General features: G+C 28.2%; 1 protein-coding gene across 1 annotated transcript in view; it reads left to right on the forward strand.

The window, feature by feature from the left end:
- Positions 1-16,936: 16,936 nt before the first annotated feature.
- Positions 16,937-20,431, forward strand: part of LOC107439628 (follicle-stimulating hormone receptor) — a 148,462-nt gene continuing 144,967 nt past the window's right edge. Inside the window, exon 1 of the mRNA XM_021147262.3 lies at positions 16,937-17,813. Coding sequence (XP_021002921.3) covers positions 17,593-17,813 — 221 coding nt within the window. The 5' untranslated portion in view covers positions 16,937-17,592. The remainder of the gene's footprint in view (positions 17,814-20,431) is intronic.

Consider the following 20,431-nt stretch of genomic DNA (forward strand, 5'->3'; position numbering starts at 1 on the left):
ATAGAAAGAACTCCCTTCGCCACGAAGTCTAAGGCCGTCTGCTGATATGGAAACAAGAAATAGCGCATTTCATAGAGAGGAGCTTGTTTTTCCCTTAATTCCCTTTCTCTCGCAAACCCGAGTCATAACCTGTCCTAAATAATGCCCCAACACCTCTATTTAAAATAGTTAAACCTTGTAAGCATAGTCACCGTGCCTCTTTTAGACAAATGGCTAGGAGAGTTCTTTACATAGATAAACTATGATCACTGCCAGTGATGTTTTAGATCGGAGATCTACTACGCCAAGCGGGGTCAGAGTAAGAAATTTAAAGATCAGTTACTGAATTTCACTCGAACCATTCATCTTCTCAGATTAAAAAAAACAAAGCTTTCTTACGACAGCCTGTTGAATGTCAGAATGCTCTTAAATTTCCAGAATAACAGCACAATCATAACAATATGGCTAGCATTGCGCACCAGTCGCCTTTAATTCCCAAGCACGCTGTTACTTATCAATTTAAAGTTGAGTGGGCTAAGAACCCTATTAGTGGGCTAAGAACCCTAAGAACCCTATAAGAACCCTATTAGCAACGTGCCCTGTTCTATGACCACGTGCCTTTACCTACTGTCTTGGCCAAGCCATATTTGTTATAAAATAAGCAAATAAATTATATAATTAAATAAATTAATGCTGTAGTAGTTTACATAGCAGTAGAGCTGCACAATGGATTTTTGGCGACGATCTGGAATATAATTCTGAAGATGATCCGCCACAATTTTTATCTCCCACCGCCAACCTAACTGCAGAAAGTGATGTTTAATATCGGTATACTGGGAACCGTGTCTTAATGATCAGTCTACTTCTGAACATATAAATTATATAATTAAGTGTATGATTCTATTTAATATAAATATTTAAAAATAAAACAAATGCATATTTCGCATTTAAGTAACAAAATTAAGTTACTGAGTTCTGTTTCGAATGAAATAAACTTTACATTTTCATATACGCATTTCACAAAAAGGGCCAAATTGAGCCAATACCTTTGAAAACAATATTTCAGAACTGTTACTTTTACTATTGCAGATTCCTCAACATAAATATCAATAGCAACAAAACTGAAACAATACTGCAATAAAAACCTGTTTTATAATTATAAAATTTCTTTAAAAAACGTTTTAAACTTTAGATGCGTTTGGAAAATATCTTTTCAAACTTTTTGTTACAATGCTATTACAATGACAGTTAACTAAGTTATATTAAATTTCAGTGAAGCTTCTTCTTTAAAATAAGACTCAATCATTTGTAGAGTTTTATTACTGAACTTGATATCCAGGAAAAACCAACTCAATCACAAAGTTTGCGAGGCAGGAAATAACTGTTCGGGACATTCCGGAAGGAGCATTGATCTTTTTAGGAAACTAAGAATCAATCTGATTGTTGCTCAACCTTGAAAACAAAGATCGTGAAATACAAAGGCTTACAAATGGGAAATTTCCTGAATCGGGTCGATGTTAATCCAAATTACCAAATCCTGATATTTTTTTTTTCTATATATAGGCCTTGGCAGAATAGTAAAGGAATTTTTTGTGCTGTGAAAAAAGTTGCCTTATGACATGTCTAGACACATAACAATGCCATTCCCGTAAAAGTTTATTATTGTTCAATGTTAGTCATTAGTGTGTGTAATAAATATTGTTTTGATTTTTCTACGTGAATAATTTGATACAGGATCTTTAGAGATAGTTGAAAACGTCAGAGAATCTTTTTTTTTGAAAATTTAATGAATTTCATTCATTTCGTACTTTATATTGAATTATAAATTATAAATAATTTTACAGATTATAAATAATTTTAAATAATTTTAGTTTTAAAATAATTTTAGTTTTTAATATAACTATTATAAATAATTTTAGTTTTCAATGAATATAACTTTTTGTGGAAGAGCTAAGATTCAAAAACGCTTTTTAAACTTATAGTTTGGTTGAATGCAGAGTGTAATGGCCCCAAAAGTGCTCCAATATTAAATAGTATTACTTAATTTAGGTAATCAGATTAAACGATGTTAAAAACTAAGTATATTGCAGATTAATTTATAATTACTTAGTTCCTTCAGTGTCGCCGAAACCACGTTCACCTAAACAATTAAAACATATTTAAGGTGTTTCAAAATTTAAAATGAATGAGGAATCACATACTAAAGTCCCGCTTTTAGTGCACCTGAAACGCAGAAAGCCACTTTCCACTATTTCGTTTTAAGACGCATTACAGCCCGTTAAAGGCCAAGGCCCTCTCAGTAAGCTACTCCATAGAATCTGATTAGGGTTCAATAACTTCAAGGAATTGGAGTCTTATATTTTTTTTACACTATCGGGTATTAGTATTGAGTTGACCAGAAATTCACATCTTTTTTCAGCTGTGGAACACTAAATAATTGAGCATCTTTTGGCAGAACACCGGCTTTATCTATAAAAAAATTCATTAGCTGTGGTAAATATATACTAACCAAAAAAATAAAAAAAGAAGATACTACTACTAATTATTTTGAAAATATATAATACGGAGAGTAAAAGAGTGTGTGCATGTGAGATAATTATTCAATATATTGTTTTTGTTTTTTTTAATAGTTAGGTAATTTTTTTTTTCATTAGTGTACTTTATAAATAATTTTATAAAGTACTCGAAATTTTAAATAAATTATGAATTGTTTGAAACTTTGAGTATTATAAAGCAAATCCTTGTTAATATGATCCGTGGTGGCTCAGTGGATAGTGAGCTTGCCCCCCCCCAAGAGGGTGAACCGGGTTCTGGTTGATTTGAATTCTGCACCCGGCTCTCAGCGACCGCAGTGCTGTCGTAAAATATCCTCAGTTGTAGACGGATCATGGGTTGGAGTCCTCTTGTCGTCAAGCTAACCGTGGGAGTTTTTCGTAGTTTCCCTCACCATGTAATGCAAATGAGGGCTAGTTCCATAAAAAAAGTCCTCCATGGAGGCCAATTACTTCCATTACTTGATCCAGGAGCTTCCCTGTCTTCTGGGTTGCGTTCAAAATTACAAGAGTCTTGTGTTCAGCTTTGGTAGTCGTAAACTCAAAATTGGGTCAGCTGTTCAACGATGGTCATAATATGGTTAATATATATATATATATATACGAGTATATAAATTATAGTTAAATATATTTTGGATTATGGGTCTGCTAAAATACAGAGGGAAAAAAGAGAATAAAGAGAATAAATCTTCTTCAAGCTCATGTAACCTGGTTTCTTTTCAGCAAAATTACGGGAAATAACCGATTTTCCTTGTGCATTTCGTATGATGATTTTTTTTATCAGATATTTTCGTATAGTGTTATTTCATTGGAAAAAAGCTGCCAAATTAGCGAGGCGGATAGAGTCTTCGTCCATCAAGGTTTCAACAAGGGTTTGAGTTCCCGAGATACCGAAGATTAAATCTGAGTGTTCGACTGATATGCATTTTCACCGCAAGTATCTTACTTACTTAGATTCGACTTTAATGTATAGTGTCCTTGGCGGTTTTAGATTAGGAAAAGGTTTAACATCTAAAATATGGGAAGTTGTTCTCAAAACTTTATATCTATAAAATTACTGAGTCACCTTTGAATATTTTTTCTGTATTTAATTCAGAAACATTCCGTTACTTAATTCCTGTTTAAGACTTCGGAAAAATGATTTCTAATATATTTTCACGTAAATTTTTGTTTGACAATGTAACAATAACACAATCTCATTTCCCGTCTTACTTTTACCTCATTTGAACGACATAAAAAAATTCAATTAGTTGAAGGGAAATTTGTGTGAGAAACTCCCATCTGATATACGTGTCAAACAAGTAGTTGCTAAAATAAACGCAAGTCTAAGAAATAAAAGAATAGTCCAAAAGTATTTCCTTTCGGCGAGAAAGTTAAACATAGAGTTAATATTAGATGAGAGTTGAGAGCGTACAAACTAGATTGATAAAGACATATTTCGAGGTTATAAAAATATAACGCGTGATAACCTTTTATATTCAATATATAGCTTTAAAATATATTTTTATTATGCTTATAATAAAACATGAATCATATTGAATTTTTGTCTCTTTAGTTGTTCCAGTGTAATGATGTCTTTTCGGGATTTTTAAGATGATGATGTTGAAGGTTTGGAGCAATCGCCGAACGCAGAATTTTTTTTGAACATATTTTGCTTACTTATTTCATTATTTTGCATTAATTTAGTTCCAAATAAGATAAAAATATCATTTAATAACTTATGGTAATGAAATATGGCATGAAACACCCCTGCCTTTTTCTGCTGTAAAGGTAAAATCTTCCAAAAAAAGATTCACTTCCAGCCAATAAATTTTCAAACTCGCACTCATTTGCAATTATTTAGATCTACGAGAACTAGTTATTTACCGTTGAAATTTTTGTAATTTTCAAAATCAATTATTGATAAAATTTTAAGTATGAATGAAAAAAGAATTCATACTGCTTTTTTTAGAGATCATATTTTAGTACAAATATAATTTCGATTATCTAAAATTTTTTTAGAATCTATTAGCGTGTTATTTATAATTTAAAAATACCAAAATATAAATTTTTGATTGTATTTAGAGCAGTGGTTCTCAAAATTTTTTGGGGGGCAGCACACTTTTAACAATTTCGAAATTTGACGGCACACAATGAAAAAAAATTAGTTTAAAAGTTGTTTACTTACCTATAATACACTGTGTAAGACAGTTCGTGATAATAATTTTGAATGTGAAATAAAATAATATGTAGTACTACAAAAGCACGTTTATAAAGGGATTAATTATCTCTTTCGACTAATTTTTTATTAGTTAGTAACAGTTACTTATTTTTTTGCTAGTTATTAATTGCTATTTTTCTACTTATTTCAACATTTTTTTAAATTGTCAAGGACAATTTAAATAATACCCCCTTCTTATTTTAACTTGTTTTAAGATTTTCAGAGACAAGACAATCGCCGACAAAGATGTGTTAAAGTGCGGAAAAATTATAATAATAATAATAATAATAATAATAATAATAATAATAATTATATATATATACACGTACCTTTAATTTAAATAAAAAAAGCATTATAATTTTTATTGTATCATATCTAATATTTAGCGGTACATTTTAAGAATTTGACGGCAGATAAAAGTGTAGCAGCGGCACAGTGGTTGAGAATAACTGATTTAGAGAGTCAGAAAAAATACATAAAAGGGTCACCGTTATTCCATTTGCGTCAAAGGGTTAAAGCATAATATTGCTTAAATTTGGGGTAACCTTAATATGATACTAAATTGAACAATATTTTCCTACTTATTAAACTTATTTATGCGATACAATGGTTCAATTTTATCAATAATGTTGTTGCATTAAATTTTCCATACATTACAGTTCAATATTGAACTTTTTTTTTAAAGAGTAAACAGATAAAAGTACGCTTAGAGAAGACGAGTGACTAAATGAAAAAGGATTGGTTGTATTTCTTAGTAATTTAACGATGGTATTCTTAAAGGTTTCTATAACTCATAACTATATCATTTATAACTCATAACTATATTAATAGCAATTAGAAAAGTCATAGCAATTTAGATATCAACTAAACTATTTACTGTTGTTTAAATTTTCCCTATTATTGAAGACAAAGTTTTTAAAGTGATAATAAACAGCCCATTTTCATTATGTTAACATGATAAAAGATAACGAGAATCTATTTGATGAATTAAACAAAAATTATTGAGATCATTAAAAGAGTATTTGGAATTTTATTAATTGATGGGATTTACATTTTGTGTCTTTTATCATTAAATTTCTAAGTTCTAAATTTTCCATAAAGCCGAGTGGCCTGTATAGGGGTCGGGGAACTGGCCTTCTGCCAGAAAGGTTTGGGTTCGAATCCCGGGCATGACATGGATGTTCTTTCCTTCTCTGTACAATCTGTCCTTACTGTGGGAGCAACGTTGGCCCACCTAATATGGTACCCCCAAGAGAGTGGCAAACAAATCTGCCCTTTAAATGCCCGTATGACGAAAGGTCATTCTCCAGGTGGGCATAGAAATACTTTTTTCTCCATAATATTTAAATTACCAGTAATAATTTGTTAATTATCAACAAATTCAAAATATTTCTCTTCTTCACAGTGACATTCATAATCGGATAGATTAATTTTTCCCAAATTTTGCTAATATTGTTATAATTAAACATTGTTCTACCAGGAGATTTATTAAAGCTTTTTATTATGTTAAAATATTTTAATGGAAAGAAATAATTTAAATTTGAAAAAAAAACATTACGACATTTAATTAAGGTTTTTAAAGTTAAGAACGAAATATAAATTTTCTAATTATTTCTTTTCTTTGGGAAAATTTTAAACATTTCAGCTTTTACAAGATTGAAACAAAAAATTTCGAGGTGTAAATTAATAAAAGAAAAGTTAATAATAAGATCTTGAGACGTTTATACATATATTTGTCCATGAGGGAGAAAACAAAATCTTTCACTGGTCTAAAATTATAATGCTTATCAAAATCTTTTTTCGTATTAGAAATAAGATTTACATTTAATTTGTCACTATTAAGAGAGTTTTTATTACTTCCTCATCCCAATTTTAATTCCAATTGATGGAATACCACAAGGATCTTATTTTTCATCTCTCTTAGCTAATTTATTTTTACCCTACTGTGAAAAATAGTATACTCTTAATATTAAATTTAGTTTTAGATTTATTGATGTTTTAATTATCTTTAATTTTTAAGATTATAATTTTGGTAAATAGTATTTACCCCTAGGAATTAATCTTGCTTCGTAATTCTGATGATAATATTAATTTTAATTTTTTGAATTTAGGTATTAAAAAAGAAGAAAATATCTGCATTGTTGATTTATACGATCAAAGAAATGATTTTAATTTCAATATAAATAAACTAATTACTTGGAATTCTAATGTTTCTGAAAACATTGATTTAAATACCATTTTTAATCAAATGAATAGAATTAAAAGAATATGTAGTACTGTTTATTTATCCAAAAAAGAAATAGACAAATTATTCCAAATTGTGATTAAAAAAACAATGGATACCCAACTAATATATTTAAGTTCTGTATAAAATAATTGAGTTAGTTTTATGTTGTTATTGTTAGTGAAACCTCCTTTATTAATAAAATTTATATTTTTACCATGTACAGACACAATTTGGGCAAATTCGTGGCTAAAAGTCTGTATAAACCGGGTAAATCATGTTTTTTAAAAATAAATATTAATTTTCTAAAATCATTGAAATTGTATAATTAAATATCAACCTTATTTTTTATAAATTTTAAAGTATCCAGTATAATATTTTTACCTTGCGCAGATCCATTTTCGAGTCATTCCAAGGTAACTAACCAATCAAACACGCATTAGCGCCAAACGCGCCAAAAAGTATCCCTCTATTTACTCTTTTAACCGCTATTTACGCTTCTATTTTCATATTTTGTAATCTGGCAAACTTATTACGAAAATATTTTAAATCATTCTGGAGAGATTCCGGAACGCGTAAGTTCATTTGAATTCTCTACACGCTTTATTGATTATTTTAGATTATATTTTATTTTATAAGACTGGTCTCGGACTCACCATATTCAATCCAATTACTTGGAAGGATTGATTGATGGATTGATGGAGGAAGGTTGATGTGGTGGTATTTGCGAACGTGAACTGAGATAGAATTTGATTTCACATTGACTATGAATTATAAAAATTTTGGTTATGTATTTTTAAAAAAATTGCGTTCTCTTGTTATTATTGCTGGTATAGGGTCCAACTAATAGATATTTCTAAAAGGAAACTCGATACTTTTTTCATTCAAAGGTATGAATTATTGCTGTTGGCTGCTTTACTCCATTTATTTATAAATTTATAGCAGTTTTTGGGCAAGATGATAACACTAGTGATTTTAAGTCCAGATTTTTCATCTCACATTTTACACCACTTTAAACACAATATCTCAAGTTGTTTTTAAAATAATTGTCCACAATTTTTCATGAGTGCTTATGATTATAATACACGTTTTGAAATAGAGAAGAAAAAAAAGTAGAATTTAATTTTTTCATGCATGTTTTTTTGCAAAGTCCAACGTGGATATTTAAAAAATTTTCTTTTTTAACTACATTATTAACCTTCTTTTTCAATTTCTTTTAAGATAATAGTTCAAAACATAGTTGTCAGCCTTCTAAATGAAATCCGCAAAGGATTTTTTGTTTGTTTTTGGCGATAGAAATTTTTTACAGTGGTTAGCGTAAATGCAAAAAATGCCTTACTTTTTCCAAAAAATGGCCATTTAAAAAATAGAAACAAAATAATAATATTTTTAATCGTTAGTCTTATAAGTTTTTACACATTATAAAACAAATACACTAGTTTTTCTTAAAAATTCTGTATTAATATTTAAAAAAAAAGTTGTCGAAATTAGTTGGATACCTCTAAGATCTCACCCTATAAAAAACGTCTTAAAGTTTTAATTATGATAATTCAAAAAGGATAATCTAAATAAGAATCGTTTTTGCTCGTTTTTTTTAGTAGATTCTATAAACTATTATACTTTTGGACAATCCACTTAGCGGTCATCACAGCTGGTTTTTGAAAGTTTCTCCTAGCCCAATGGGTCCCCGCCATATATGGCAGTACTTTTACTTTCGTTACTTGTACCGCCGGAACAAGTAAAAAGTACGTACTTTTACTTGTACTTCGTTGCTTTTTAAATTCAGTACTTTTACTTGCACTTTCGTTACTTTTTTAGGGAAAAAGTACAAGTATTTGTAACGGAAATGTCGAATGAAATGGTTACTTTTTTCTAAAACTCGGCAAGCTTTTTTTAAAAAAAAAAAAAAAAAAACTAAAATTAAAAAAAGTTTGCTGCTGGTCTGGTATTTTGCATCAAATTTAATTGGTTGGAAGAAAAAGCTAGGGAGGAGACTACAAAAAAATTGGAAAGAATTGTCCAAGCTGAACATCCTGCTATAACTAATAACGTAACAGAAAAAAAATAAACCAGGAATTTTAAATTTTCTAAAGCTGAAAACATCATACCAATCACTAGCGGCATAAGAATTTATGGCATGTATGAGCTCAAATGTCGAAACGGAAAGCATATAAATTTTGAATCGATATCTAATCTTAAAAAAATTATATGTGAAATATAATACTACAGTACCTTCTAATGCTCCCGTGGAGCGCTTATTCAGCGTGGGTAAGCACGTTCTGAGAAATTCCCGCAGTAGACTCAGTGACACCACTTTCGAAATCCAATCATTTTGCAAAATGAATAAAAATATTAATTAGCAAGTTATTTTCATTCATTTTCGAGTTTTATGCATTTATTTAATACATTTTAAATGAAAAACGTTGGATTTTGTTATTACGTTTTTCAATTTTCTTTTTAAACTCACTGATAATACATTTTTGTCTTAATTCATTTTTACCTAGTACAAAAATTATATTTATGCCCGACCTTGTCAAATTAAATAAATAAAAACAATTTTGCAAAATCTTTAAAGAACATGAGAATATTATTCAATAAAATTTCAGGTTACTTTGAATTTTCGATTTCTTAGAAATGTACTTTTAAATCGTTACTTTTTTGTTTAGTACTTGTACTTTAACTTGTACTTTTTACTCGTTACATTTTCAAATAAGAACTTTTTACTCGTTACTTTATTTAAAAATACTTGTACTTTTACTCGTTAGTTTTTAAAAGTAACGTTGCCATATATGGTCCCCGCAACCTCATGAAACACGTAAAGTAAACGGTTACTTAATACAGTAAATATGAATAGTTGAGATACTTCGGTTATACTTTGGTGCATATATATAGTTTAGTAGGCCATTTTTCCGTTTATTTCTGAACGATTAAGTCAATAATAATGATTGTATTTATGGCGGGACAAAATAGAATGCTTCTTTTATTAATTTACTTCAATTTACTAATTGCTTTATTAATCACTTTAGTGTAATTAGTTCTAAAATTAAGTCTTTTCAATTCATTCCTTTAAAAATAATTTAAAAAATTTAACGTATTAATTCAGAATTTTTTCAAAGTGTGCTTAGATTTTGAAACATAAAACCCTCTAACCAGTTTCAGTTAGTCTTAACATTAATTCTATAACACTTAGAAATTGTTTTTGTCATATTTTCATTTACAATTGTCAATTTCATTCTCTCATATAATAAATTCTACCATAAAGTGAAAAAAAATTATAAAATTTCTTAGAATTTATTCTTTAGTTATAAAAAAATAATGGTGCATGTCATTTATAAAAATATGCTCTTTACTAAGCATTGAAATAAATTTAAGAACACAAATAATGAGAAATTATAATATTTAAAATAAATATTGATTTACCTTGCAAAATGTATTTTTGTTTTCATCAACACCTGATATCCTTGAAGAATTGACGAATTAACATCGAAGAATTTAATTGAATTATAAATAACCAAACGATTGCTAAGGTCTTCATAAATTCCGTTGAAAATAATAAAAGAAAACTATTAATTCATAAATTTAACTAGTGGTACAGCCTTTTACCGCATTGTGGAGCTAAAATTATTTGAGTCAGCTTTGCAATTTTGTCAAGCATTGAAAACAAAAGCGTCGCCTTTTCATATTCTCTAACTATGAATTATAATACTTAAGGACAATCCCTATACATTTTAACAGCAACACTAAAAGAAAACAAATGATTTAGTTGATACAATATATATATATATATACAAGGGCGCCGGCAGCGGGGTGCACTTGCACCCCCCTGGCTTTTTTTTTAAAGCAATTAAAGAGATACAGAAAAATTTTGTTATAAAATTTTTTTATTAAACATATTTTTATGGAAAAACAAATAATTAAGTAATTATTGATTCATAACAATTAAAAAATTGTTTAATCAAACAAGAATTGTAATCGTCTTGTTTGCTGTCCAAATCTGTTTATAACTTTTTCAATGAATTCTGAGTCATCTTTGATTCTTTTCTTATGCACACTGAGCATTCACAAACTTGGCAGATATCTAAGCTATATTTTTANAGGAGTTGACGATACTGTTAGTTCAACTAAACCTGTATTTGGTGACGTTGTTAATGGATCATATTTTTTTGTCATTATAGTCGACCCTCGTTAAGATGAAAACGCTCAATACTTCCCTTAACGAAGAAAAACAGTTTTCGTTTCACGAGATCTTGTAAAGCATCAAATAATTGCATTGTTTAATTCGAATATAGAAAATATTCTCCCGTTTAAGACGAAGTAAATATTGCACCTGATGAAAGCAAATTTCTTATTCTGACTTATGCGGTGACTTTTCTTGTCGAAATAAGTTTGTCCTGCCTACTGTACTTAACAATAATTTATAAGTTCAATAAAAATAATTAATGAAACGATTAATATCTATCGATCTATCAATAGCAGTATTAGTTTTTACCGTAGAGGAGAACTGAAACCGCTTGGGTGAAAGTATTACCATGTTGCCGAGTTTTGAAAAATACGTGTCGATCTTTTATATGCTCTAACATCAGAGTGGAAGCTTTTTGTGGTAATATGCTTTAGACTAGTGTTTGTGTATTATGTATTTCATATAACGAAATCCATAACTTTATACAGTTCCTGGCGAAATTATTAGACGTACTATAAGATCTTTTATTTCGTTTCGGGCTTTTTCGTCCTCCTGACTCAACTTTCCTCCTGACGCATCTCACTCTATCTTCAGTCTTGGTGATATTTCGCGGTTTGAAAATATTTTAGCTTTCACGAGGGCCTTTACTGCAGCTTTTTTACATGGTGAAAAATTGCCTTTTTTACCCATGATGAAAATTTTCCAATTGATTATTTATACACTGCACACAAAATAAACAAATGAAACTGCGAAGCAAATAAACATAGCATATAAAGCCACAGAAACATATCCGTAGCTGAAGCACGCGAGAACGCCGCTGAAACCGGTTTGTATTTTTTTACGTTCGTGTATCAAATGGTTATCAATGAAATGCAGTACGTTAAAAATAAATACAAATAAGAAGTATGCAAAAAAAAAAAACTCCTGACTAAAAACCCATAACATGTCTAAACATAAAAGTATTGCATATAAACTCATGCAGAGCATGTAATTATTAAAAAACCTACAGTGCTACTCTAATAACTTGACCAGGGATTGTAAAGGAAAAAAAAATTACATTTAAATATAGTATATATATTAAGGCGAATGTCACTGAAATCAGAAAAAATTGAATAGAAGTTCCACCATACTCTGGAGTTTATTTTAAAGTAAGTGAATCAAAACGANCATGAAGAGCATGAATTATTAAAAAACCTACAGTGCTACTCTAATAACTTGACCAGGGACTGTAAAGGAAAAAAAATTACATTTAAATATAGTATATATATTAAGGCGAATGTCACTGAAATCAGAAAAAATTGAATAGAAGTTCCACCATACTCTGGAGTTTATTTTAAAGTAAGTGAATCAAAACGACTGATTTAAGATTCTTGATTTATACATCTCACGTACATAAAAAATCACATGATTTTATAAAGTAAACTTTTATTCACACAATTTCTTATATAGTTGCATTTCGAATTACTTATAAATTGCTTATACGACGTAAAAATTTTTTCGCTGTTGCCATTCAGTTTTCAAATGAAAGGAATTTATTCTGAAAAAAGAATAAAAAAATGTCTCACTTCATTTTTTATTTCAAAATTGAAAAGACGTAAAAAGAAATAAATCCGCAGAAAATCAGTCATGCATTCTATAAATGTCATCGCAGGAAGAGAATTTTACGAGCTTTATTTTAAACTTTGAAAGCAATGGAGTAAGAATATTCCGATGAATATTCAAGAACAAACACTTAATAAGAATCCATAAATTTAAACCAAGTCGAATAAAATGTTTATTTTTCTTTTAACCGACACCTCGATGAAAAATGGATGAATAAAAGCATTTTTCACAAATAAAGATTCCTTTTTGTATGTAAATCATATTTTAATTTCTATACTCAATAAAAAATAATTATTTAAGATTTAGATGTTGCTTATAAAAATTATATTATTAAAATCACAATGAAAAAATTAAAGCATACACCGGAAGTCATATTTTTTTTGTCGAATTTTCTTAAGACGAAAACGCTTTATATTTCCCTTAACGAAGAAAAACAGTTTCCGTTTCACGTGATCTTGTAAAGCATCAAATAATTGCATTGTTTAATTCGAATATAAAAAATGTTCTCCCGTTTAAGACGAAGTAAATATTGCACCTGATGAAAGCAAATTTCTNAGACGAAAACGCTTTATATTTCCCTTAAAACGAAGGAAAACAGTTTCCCTTTCACGTTTTCTTGTGAGGAATCAGTTAATTGCATTGTTTAATTGAAAAATAGAAAATATTCTCCCGTTTAAGACGAAGTAAATATTGCACCTAATGAAAACAAATTTCTCATTGTGACCTTTGCGGTGACGTTTCTTGTCGAAATAAGTGTCCTGCCTACTGTACTGAGCAGGTGAAAATTATGCATTTCTTTTTAGAACTACTGAGGAGTTGACGATACTGTTAGTTCAACTAAACCTGTATTTGGTGACGTTGTTAATGGATCATATTTTTTTGTCATTATAGTCGACCTACGTTAAGATGAAAACGCTCAATACTTCCCTTAACGAAGAAAAACAGTTTCCGTTTCACGTGATCTTGTAAAGCATCAAATAATTGCATTGCTTAATTCAAATATAGAAAATATTCTCCCGTTTAAGACGAAGTAGATATTGCACCTAATAAAAACAAATTTCTTATTGTGACCTTTGGAGTGACGTTTTTCGTCGAAATAAGTTTGTCCTGCTTACTGAACTGGGAAGGTGAAAATTATTAATATCTTTTTAGAACTACTGAGGAGTTGACGATACTGTTAGTTCAACTAAACCTGTATTTGGTGACGTTGTTAGTTGATTATATTTTTTTGTCTTTATAGTCGACCTACGTTAAGATGAAAACGCTCAATACTTCCCTTAACGAAGAAAAACAGTTTCCGTTTCACGTGATCTTGTAAAGCATCAAATAATTGCATTGTTTAATTCAAATATAGAAAATATTCTCCCGTTTAAGACGAAGTAGATATTGCACCGAATGAAAACAAATTTCTTATTGGGACCTTTGGAGTGACGTTTTTCGTCGAAATAAGTTTGTCCTGCTTACTGAACTGGGCAGGTGAAAATTATGCATTTCTGTTTAGAGCTGCTGTGGAGGTGACGATACCATTTGTTCACCTAAACCTGTATTTGGTGACGTTGTTAAAGGATCATATTTTTTGTTCATAGATTAAAATCTTAGATGTAAATTTCAGATTAAATTTTATGTCAGCTCGCAGCTATTCTCTCGTCCTTGAAGTCTCACAAATCCGAGAAAAATACACCATAATAAATGAAATGATTAAATAAATGTAATTAAATTATTCTTTGGTGGCCTGGCACCATTTGATCCACTAATCGATACCAGTCCGAACCACTGCTCTAGAAAACACCGAATTAACGACTTGTTCACTTTTCAAAAACTTTAAAACTATCACCGATTTAAACAAATTAAAATTTTCAATAATTTAAGCAAATTGTAATTTTTAGTATACAAGAGAGTATCATAATTCGAAAAACAAGTAAAATAATATTTTTTCCTGTCCTTTAATTTATTATCATTCCTTAAATATTTTCTTACCAACACAGAATTTTTAACTTGTTTGCTTTTCTATAACTTCGAAGTAATTTTTAACAATTTGAACTTATTGCAATTGTTAATATACGATTATGAAGTTTGAATCTAATTTGAAATTACATTTTTCCCACTTCTTAATTTGTGAGTATTCTTTGTTATTTTCAGGGAAACACAGAACTTGTTTATTTTTTCAGTAGTTTTAAAATGATTTTTAACATTTTTAGCATAATTCAATTTTTAATATACGATACTAAATTTTATACTAAATAAAAATTATGTTTTTCCCTCTTCTCAATTGATCAGCATTCCTTTTTATTTTCTCGGCAACACAGAATTTGCGACTTGCTTACTTTTAATTATTTTAAAACTATTTTCAAACTTTTTAACTAATTTTAAATTTTACTATACAAAATAAAATCATAATCTTAACTAAAATTATGCTTTTCCCAACCCTTAATGCCTTGTGTAGGGGAAGTCCTGATTTATTTGTATTTCTACCAATTCACATAAATAATGAAAGACTAGAAATTATCTAACTCTAAATATTTATTGAAAAGGACAAAACACATAAAAATAAAACAAGGATAAAAAAATACAAGAATTTGGAAGAGGGGGTTTTGGGCTCGAATTAAACATCCGTACTTAACGGCGGTTCCTGGCAGACTGTCTTAGTTCACNGATCAGCATTCCTTTTTATTTTCTCGGCAACACAGAATTTGCGACTTGCTTACTTTTAATTATTTTAAAACTATTTTCAAACATTTTAACTAATTTTAAATTTTACTATACAAAATAAAATCATAATCTTAATTAAAATTATGCTTTTCCCAACCCTTAATGCCTTGTTATTTTCTAAATAACGCAGAATTTATAACTCGATTACTTTTCATAGTTTTTAAATCATTTTGAAAGATTTTATCGAGTTTTAATTTTTAATATACAAAACAAAGTCATAATCTAAACTAAAACTATGCTTTTCCTTCCCTTAACACCTTGTTATTTTGTAAACTATGTAGGATTTACGACTTGCTTACTTTTCAATAATTTTCCCGACATCATTTTCTTTTGATTTTAACCAATTTTAATTTTTTATAAGCAAAATGAAGTCATAATCTAAGCTAAAACTATACTTTTCCCCTCCGTTAATGCCATGTTATTCTCTAATCAACGCAAAATTTATGACTTGTTTAATTTTCGATAGTTTTAAAATCATTTTTAATGATTTGAACTTATTACAATTTTTAATATACGATTACAAAGTTTAAATCAAAATCGAAATTATATTTTTCCACTTTTTAATTTGTGAGCATTCTATATTATTTTCTTGGCAGCACAGAATTTTAGATTTGTTTATTTTTCAATAATTTTAAAACTATTTTTAATGCTTTTAACTTCTTTCAATTTTTAATATACGATACAAAGCTTTATTCTAAATTAAAATTATGCTTTTCACAATTCTTAATTCATCAGCATTTCCTTCTCAGGCAAAATAATTACGACTTGTTATCAGTAATTTTAAAATATTTTTTAGTGATTTTTATTCGTAGCAACTTTTTATGTACGCTGGGAGTTATTATCTAAACTAAAGCTATACTTTTGCCACTTCTTAATTTATCAGTATTCCTTGTTATTCTCTTTGCCACACAGAATTTACGAATTACTTACTTTTCAATAATTTAAAATCATTTTCAGCAATTTCAATTAATTTAAATTTTTAATATTCAAAATTAAGTCATAATCAAAGCTAAAATTATACTTTCCCCCTCCTTAATGCTTTGTTATTTTCTAAACTATGCAAAATCTAGAACTTGTTAACTTTTTAGTTATTTTAAAATCATTTTCAATGATTTTAACTAATTCTAATTTTTAACATACAAAACAAATTCATAATCTAAACTAAAGTTACTCTTTTCCCATCCTTTATGTCCTGCTATTTTATAAACAACGGAGAATTTATTACTTGTTTACTTTCAAGAGATAGCGATGAAACCACAATGCACTTAACAAAAAAAAACCTGTCCTGTCCGGCACACCCGGAGAAATTTATTTCTTGAATACTTGACAAAAGTAAGAAAGAAAGGAGGATGCGCAAGAGAGACCTTTCCCTGACAGTGTGTGGCAGGACGCTAAAGAGCATGTGCTATGGTTACCCTCTCACGTGTTGCTCCAACATGATTCTCCCCTTTTCGAATCAAACTTTATGATGTTTCCGAGCAGTCCGGACTTGCAAACGATCTCTCGTGGATTATAAAATGAAACTATAGTGTTCGAATAAAAACGATTTTTAATCTGTAAAAAATTAATTCCAATTTGTTGATAAATATTTAAAATTGTGAATTTTAAAATGCTTTAATTATGTACCATTTATTATATATATTTAGTTGTGGTGATAGTAAAGTTGTACGTTAAATGTCAGAGAATTTTTTTTTATTTCAAGATGTTGAATAAGGGACATACTTTCACCTGAAAGTGTCCTCTTGATAGTTTTTTTCAGCAGTTTATATAATATAATAAAATATTATATAACTTATTATGATATTATAAATTTTTGATTCTGCTATGTGCGCTAACATTGTGAGGTTTGAAATATTGAAAGACAACTGTCATCTTAGCTGTGAAAAATAGCAGAGAATGCTAGAGAATTTAACAAAAATTGAAGTGCATTGAAAAAAAACTTATCAGTTAAGGAACGATGGAGTAATTATATGTAATCAAACTGTTCACTGAATTATTCGTACTGTAATAAAAATGTTTAAAGAATTCTTGCACTGAACTTGACGTAATGAAAGTATTCAATTAGGCGTAGTAAAAATGTCTAAAGCAATAATCGTACATTAGACGTAATAAAAATATTTTGAAAAATATACGTACTGACTTAGACATGAGAAAAATGTTTAAAGAATTATTCGTATTAAATTTAGTTTTTACGGTCGTAAAATGTGAGAAATTGGACTCTTTTGGTAAATTTCCATCAACATATCCAGAACGAGTAGATAAAGAAGGATGCAAATGTGATTATGATGTTAATGAAGTTTATTGCCACTGCAGAGGAATTAATTTGAAGGAACTTCCAAGTAACTTACCATCAAACGTAACTAAACTGTAAGTTTACACTTTTCTTTGTTTTCCATTATTACTAACTTACTTATTATTTACGTCTGTAACTTAATGTGAAAATAGACAACACCCAATACGACGAAAACTGCGTTTAAAGAATTATGTTTTTATGTGATTTGGTATAATTAGAAGAAAGCGAATTTCTGCGTAAGCTTCATCTAATTCCTAATTTGATTTTAAAATCAAATAAGAATTAAACTATTTTCAGCAAATCATGTGTCACTTAAAAAATTATTTAGATTTGCTTTTCTAGAATTAAGATTTCTAGATTCTGATCAAACACTACTCCTCATTATTCCTTCAACTCGGTGGGCCATCGGTGCCCCTTCTGTGTATTTTTCTGACGCTCTAATTACAAGCACATATATATTTTGTTATTTTTTAATTATAATAAAACAGTCTAATAGTTATTAAAAAATCTGTTGCATTATCGGAATTATATACGCACTAAAATGTAAAATCCCAAAAAGTAGTTTAAATTTCTTTTTTACTTCATTTTGAAAAATTCATCAATAATTTATATTTTAAATTAAAGAAATTTGAATGATTAATGATGTGATAACTGTAAATAAGTGCAAATATGAAAATTTTTTATGAAATGAGAAGATTTTATCTTTATCGCAGAAAAAGACAACGGTGTCTCATGCTGTATTTCATAATCATCAATTATTAAAGTCCTAAATGTTATATTTTTCACTTATTTTTACCATAATCAATACAAAATTATGAAAAAAAGTATTAAAAATATGTTTAATGAAAATTCTGGGTCAAAGGGTAAATTTCAATCCACTTCTATTTTTATTCAAAAGCATGTAAAATGTGGAACTTCAATGCAATATTTACTTAATTGTTGCTTCTTCCCTTCAATTCTGCTTCAAACAATGGTCATAAAATGTGGTAAATTTTTAGTAAATTGACTAAAAGCAAAAATTCCAAAATAAAGTTTTAATCACTACATGGCATTCTGCAAAATGCAGGTAATGTTAGGTTTATATTTTGGACAAGTATACTTAGATTTTTAAATATTTTAAATTGAAATAATGTGTAGGAGGTGATTAAATGAAATTGAAATGACACTATATTCAAAATTGAATTCAAAACAGAATTGAACAAGCTGACCAATAAAAAGTCTCCACTATGTAATGCGGTGATCACAAGGGGTTACTTTAAATTACCCTTTATAACGATTTGGGAAGTTATTTTCCCACCTATTACTTTTGCCGCTATCTGCTTATAACTTTAAAAATTCAAATGAATGCTGTTTATCTAAATGTGGGTATCAGTAAAGGTTGATGGAGGGTCGAGAAGAAAGGCCAACACCGGGGAGCCAATTTCTTTTGTGCTTTGTGTATTCGTTTATTTTACTTCATTAATTAGAAAATAAATATCGTTGCTTGAATGTAATATTTTATTATTAAGAAATACATAAAGTTTTCTAAGAAATATTTTGTGTGTTTCCTACATGATTTTAAAAAAAAATGGGCTTACTGAAATAATTGAGTGCTGGTGTAGTTGAAATGTACATTTCTTAGTATTATTTATCACGGTTAGAAAACTTGTTATAACATAATATTTTGTTATTACATAATAAGTACTTGCTTTTATGAAATTCTGTTAAGACCAACAGAATTTTATAATATATTTTGTAGATATTCTACTTATAAAAAATGAAAATTTTAATAGGTTGAAATTTTGCCACTGTTATTAGTTTTTAAATGGGACTTAGAAATGAATAATTCAGTGAAATCTATGAAAGATATAAAAGATAATTATGTTATAAATTTTTTCTTTTAATTCCATCTAAATATGAATAATAGCATTTTCTATTAATTTTTCCCAATAGAAACTTCCAATTAGTATATGATATATTTATTGTAGGTCCAATCCATATATGCTTTCTATAAAATTACTACAATATTTTTTTATGATGAAGAATATTAAATTCCTCTGCAAATTTATATTACTATGAAATATGTATTTCGTATAGTATTTATTAAAAAAAATATTTTTATATTACTATAAAATATGAATTTCATATATTATTTATTAAAAACATAATGATTAAAGCATTAAAAATTCTCACTCTTATTTGACAAGTGTAAATTAATTAATTTTAATAGTCTTTTAAAATTACTAAAAATGCTTATGAAATATTTAAAGCACATGGTGCAAAAAAAATATTTAGGAATCTTCAGTACAAAACAAAATAAAATGAAAATTTTTCCTTCAAATCCACCTAATTAAATTAGTTTTATGAAGTATATGTAATAGAGAAATTTTTTTCTTGGTTGGAAAAAAAATCTAATAAATGAATAATAAATTTATGCCATCATAATAAGATCTATTTTAGCAAATTTCTAAAACAAAATTTGATATAAATTTGTTAAGAAATTATTTCTTTCGAAATATGTCAGTTCGAGAAATGCTTTAAAAATGTTTTCTTGTATAACAGGTAAGTGACATACAATTTCATTTCTATCATATACTGAAAGAAAATAGATTTTAATATGCTTAAATGTTTTTTATTCTTCTGTATTTTTAGTTTGAAAATATTTTACTAATAAAACAAAAATACACGATATTATAATTATTCTTAATGCTCT

Source organism: Parasteatoda tepidariorum, chromosome 4 (genome assembly GCF_043381705.1).
Source record: "Parasteatoda tepidariorum isolate YZ-2023 chromosome 4, CAS_Ptep_4.0, whole genome shotgun sequence".
Lineage (NCBI taxonomy): Eukaryota > Metazoa > Arthropoda > Arachnida > Araneae > Theridiidae > Parasteatoda > Parasteatoda tepidariorum.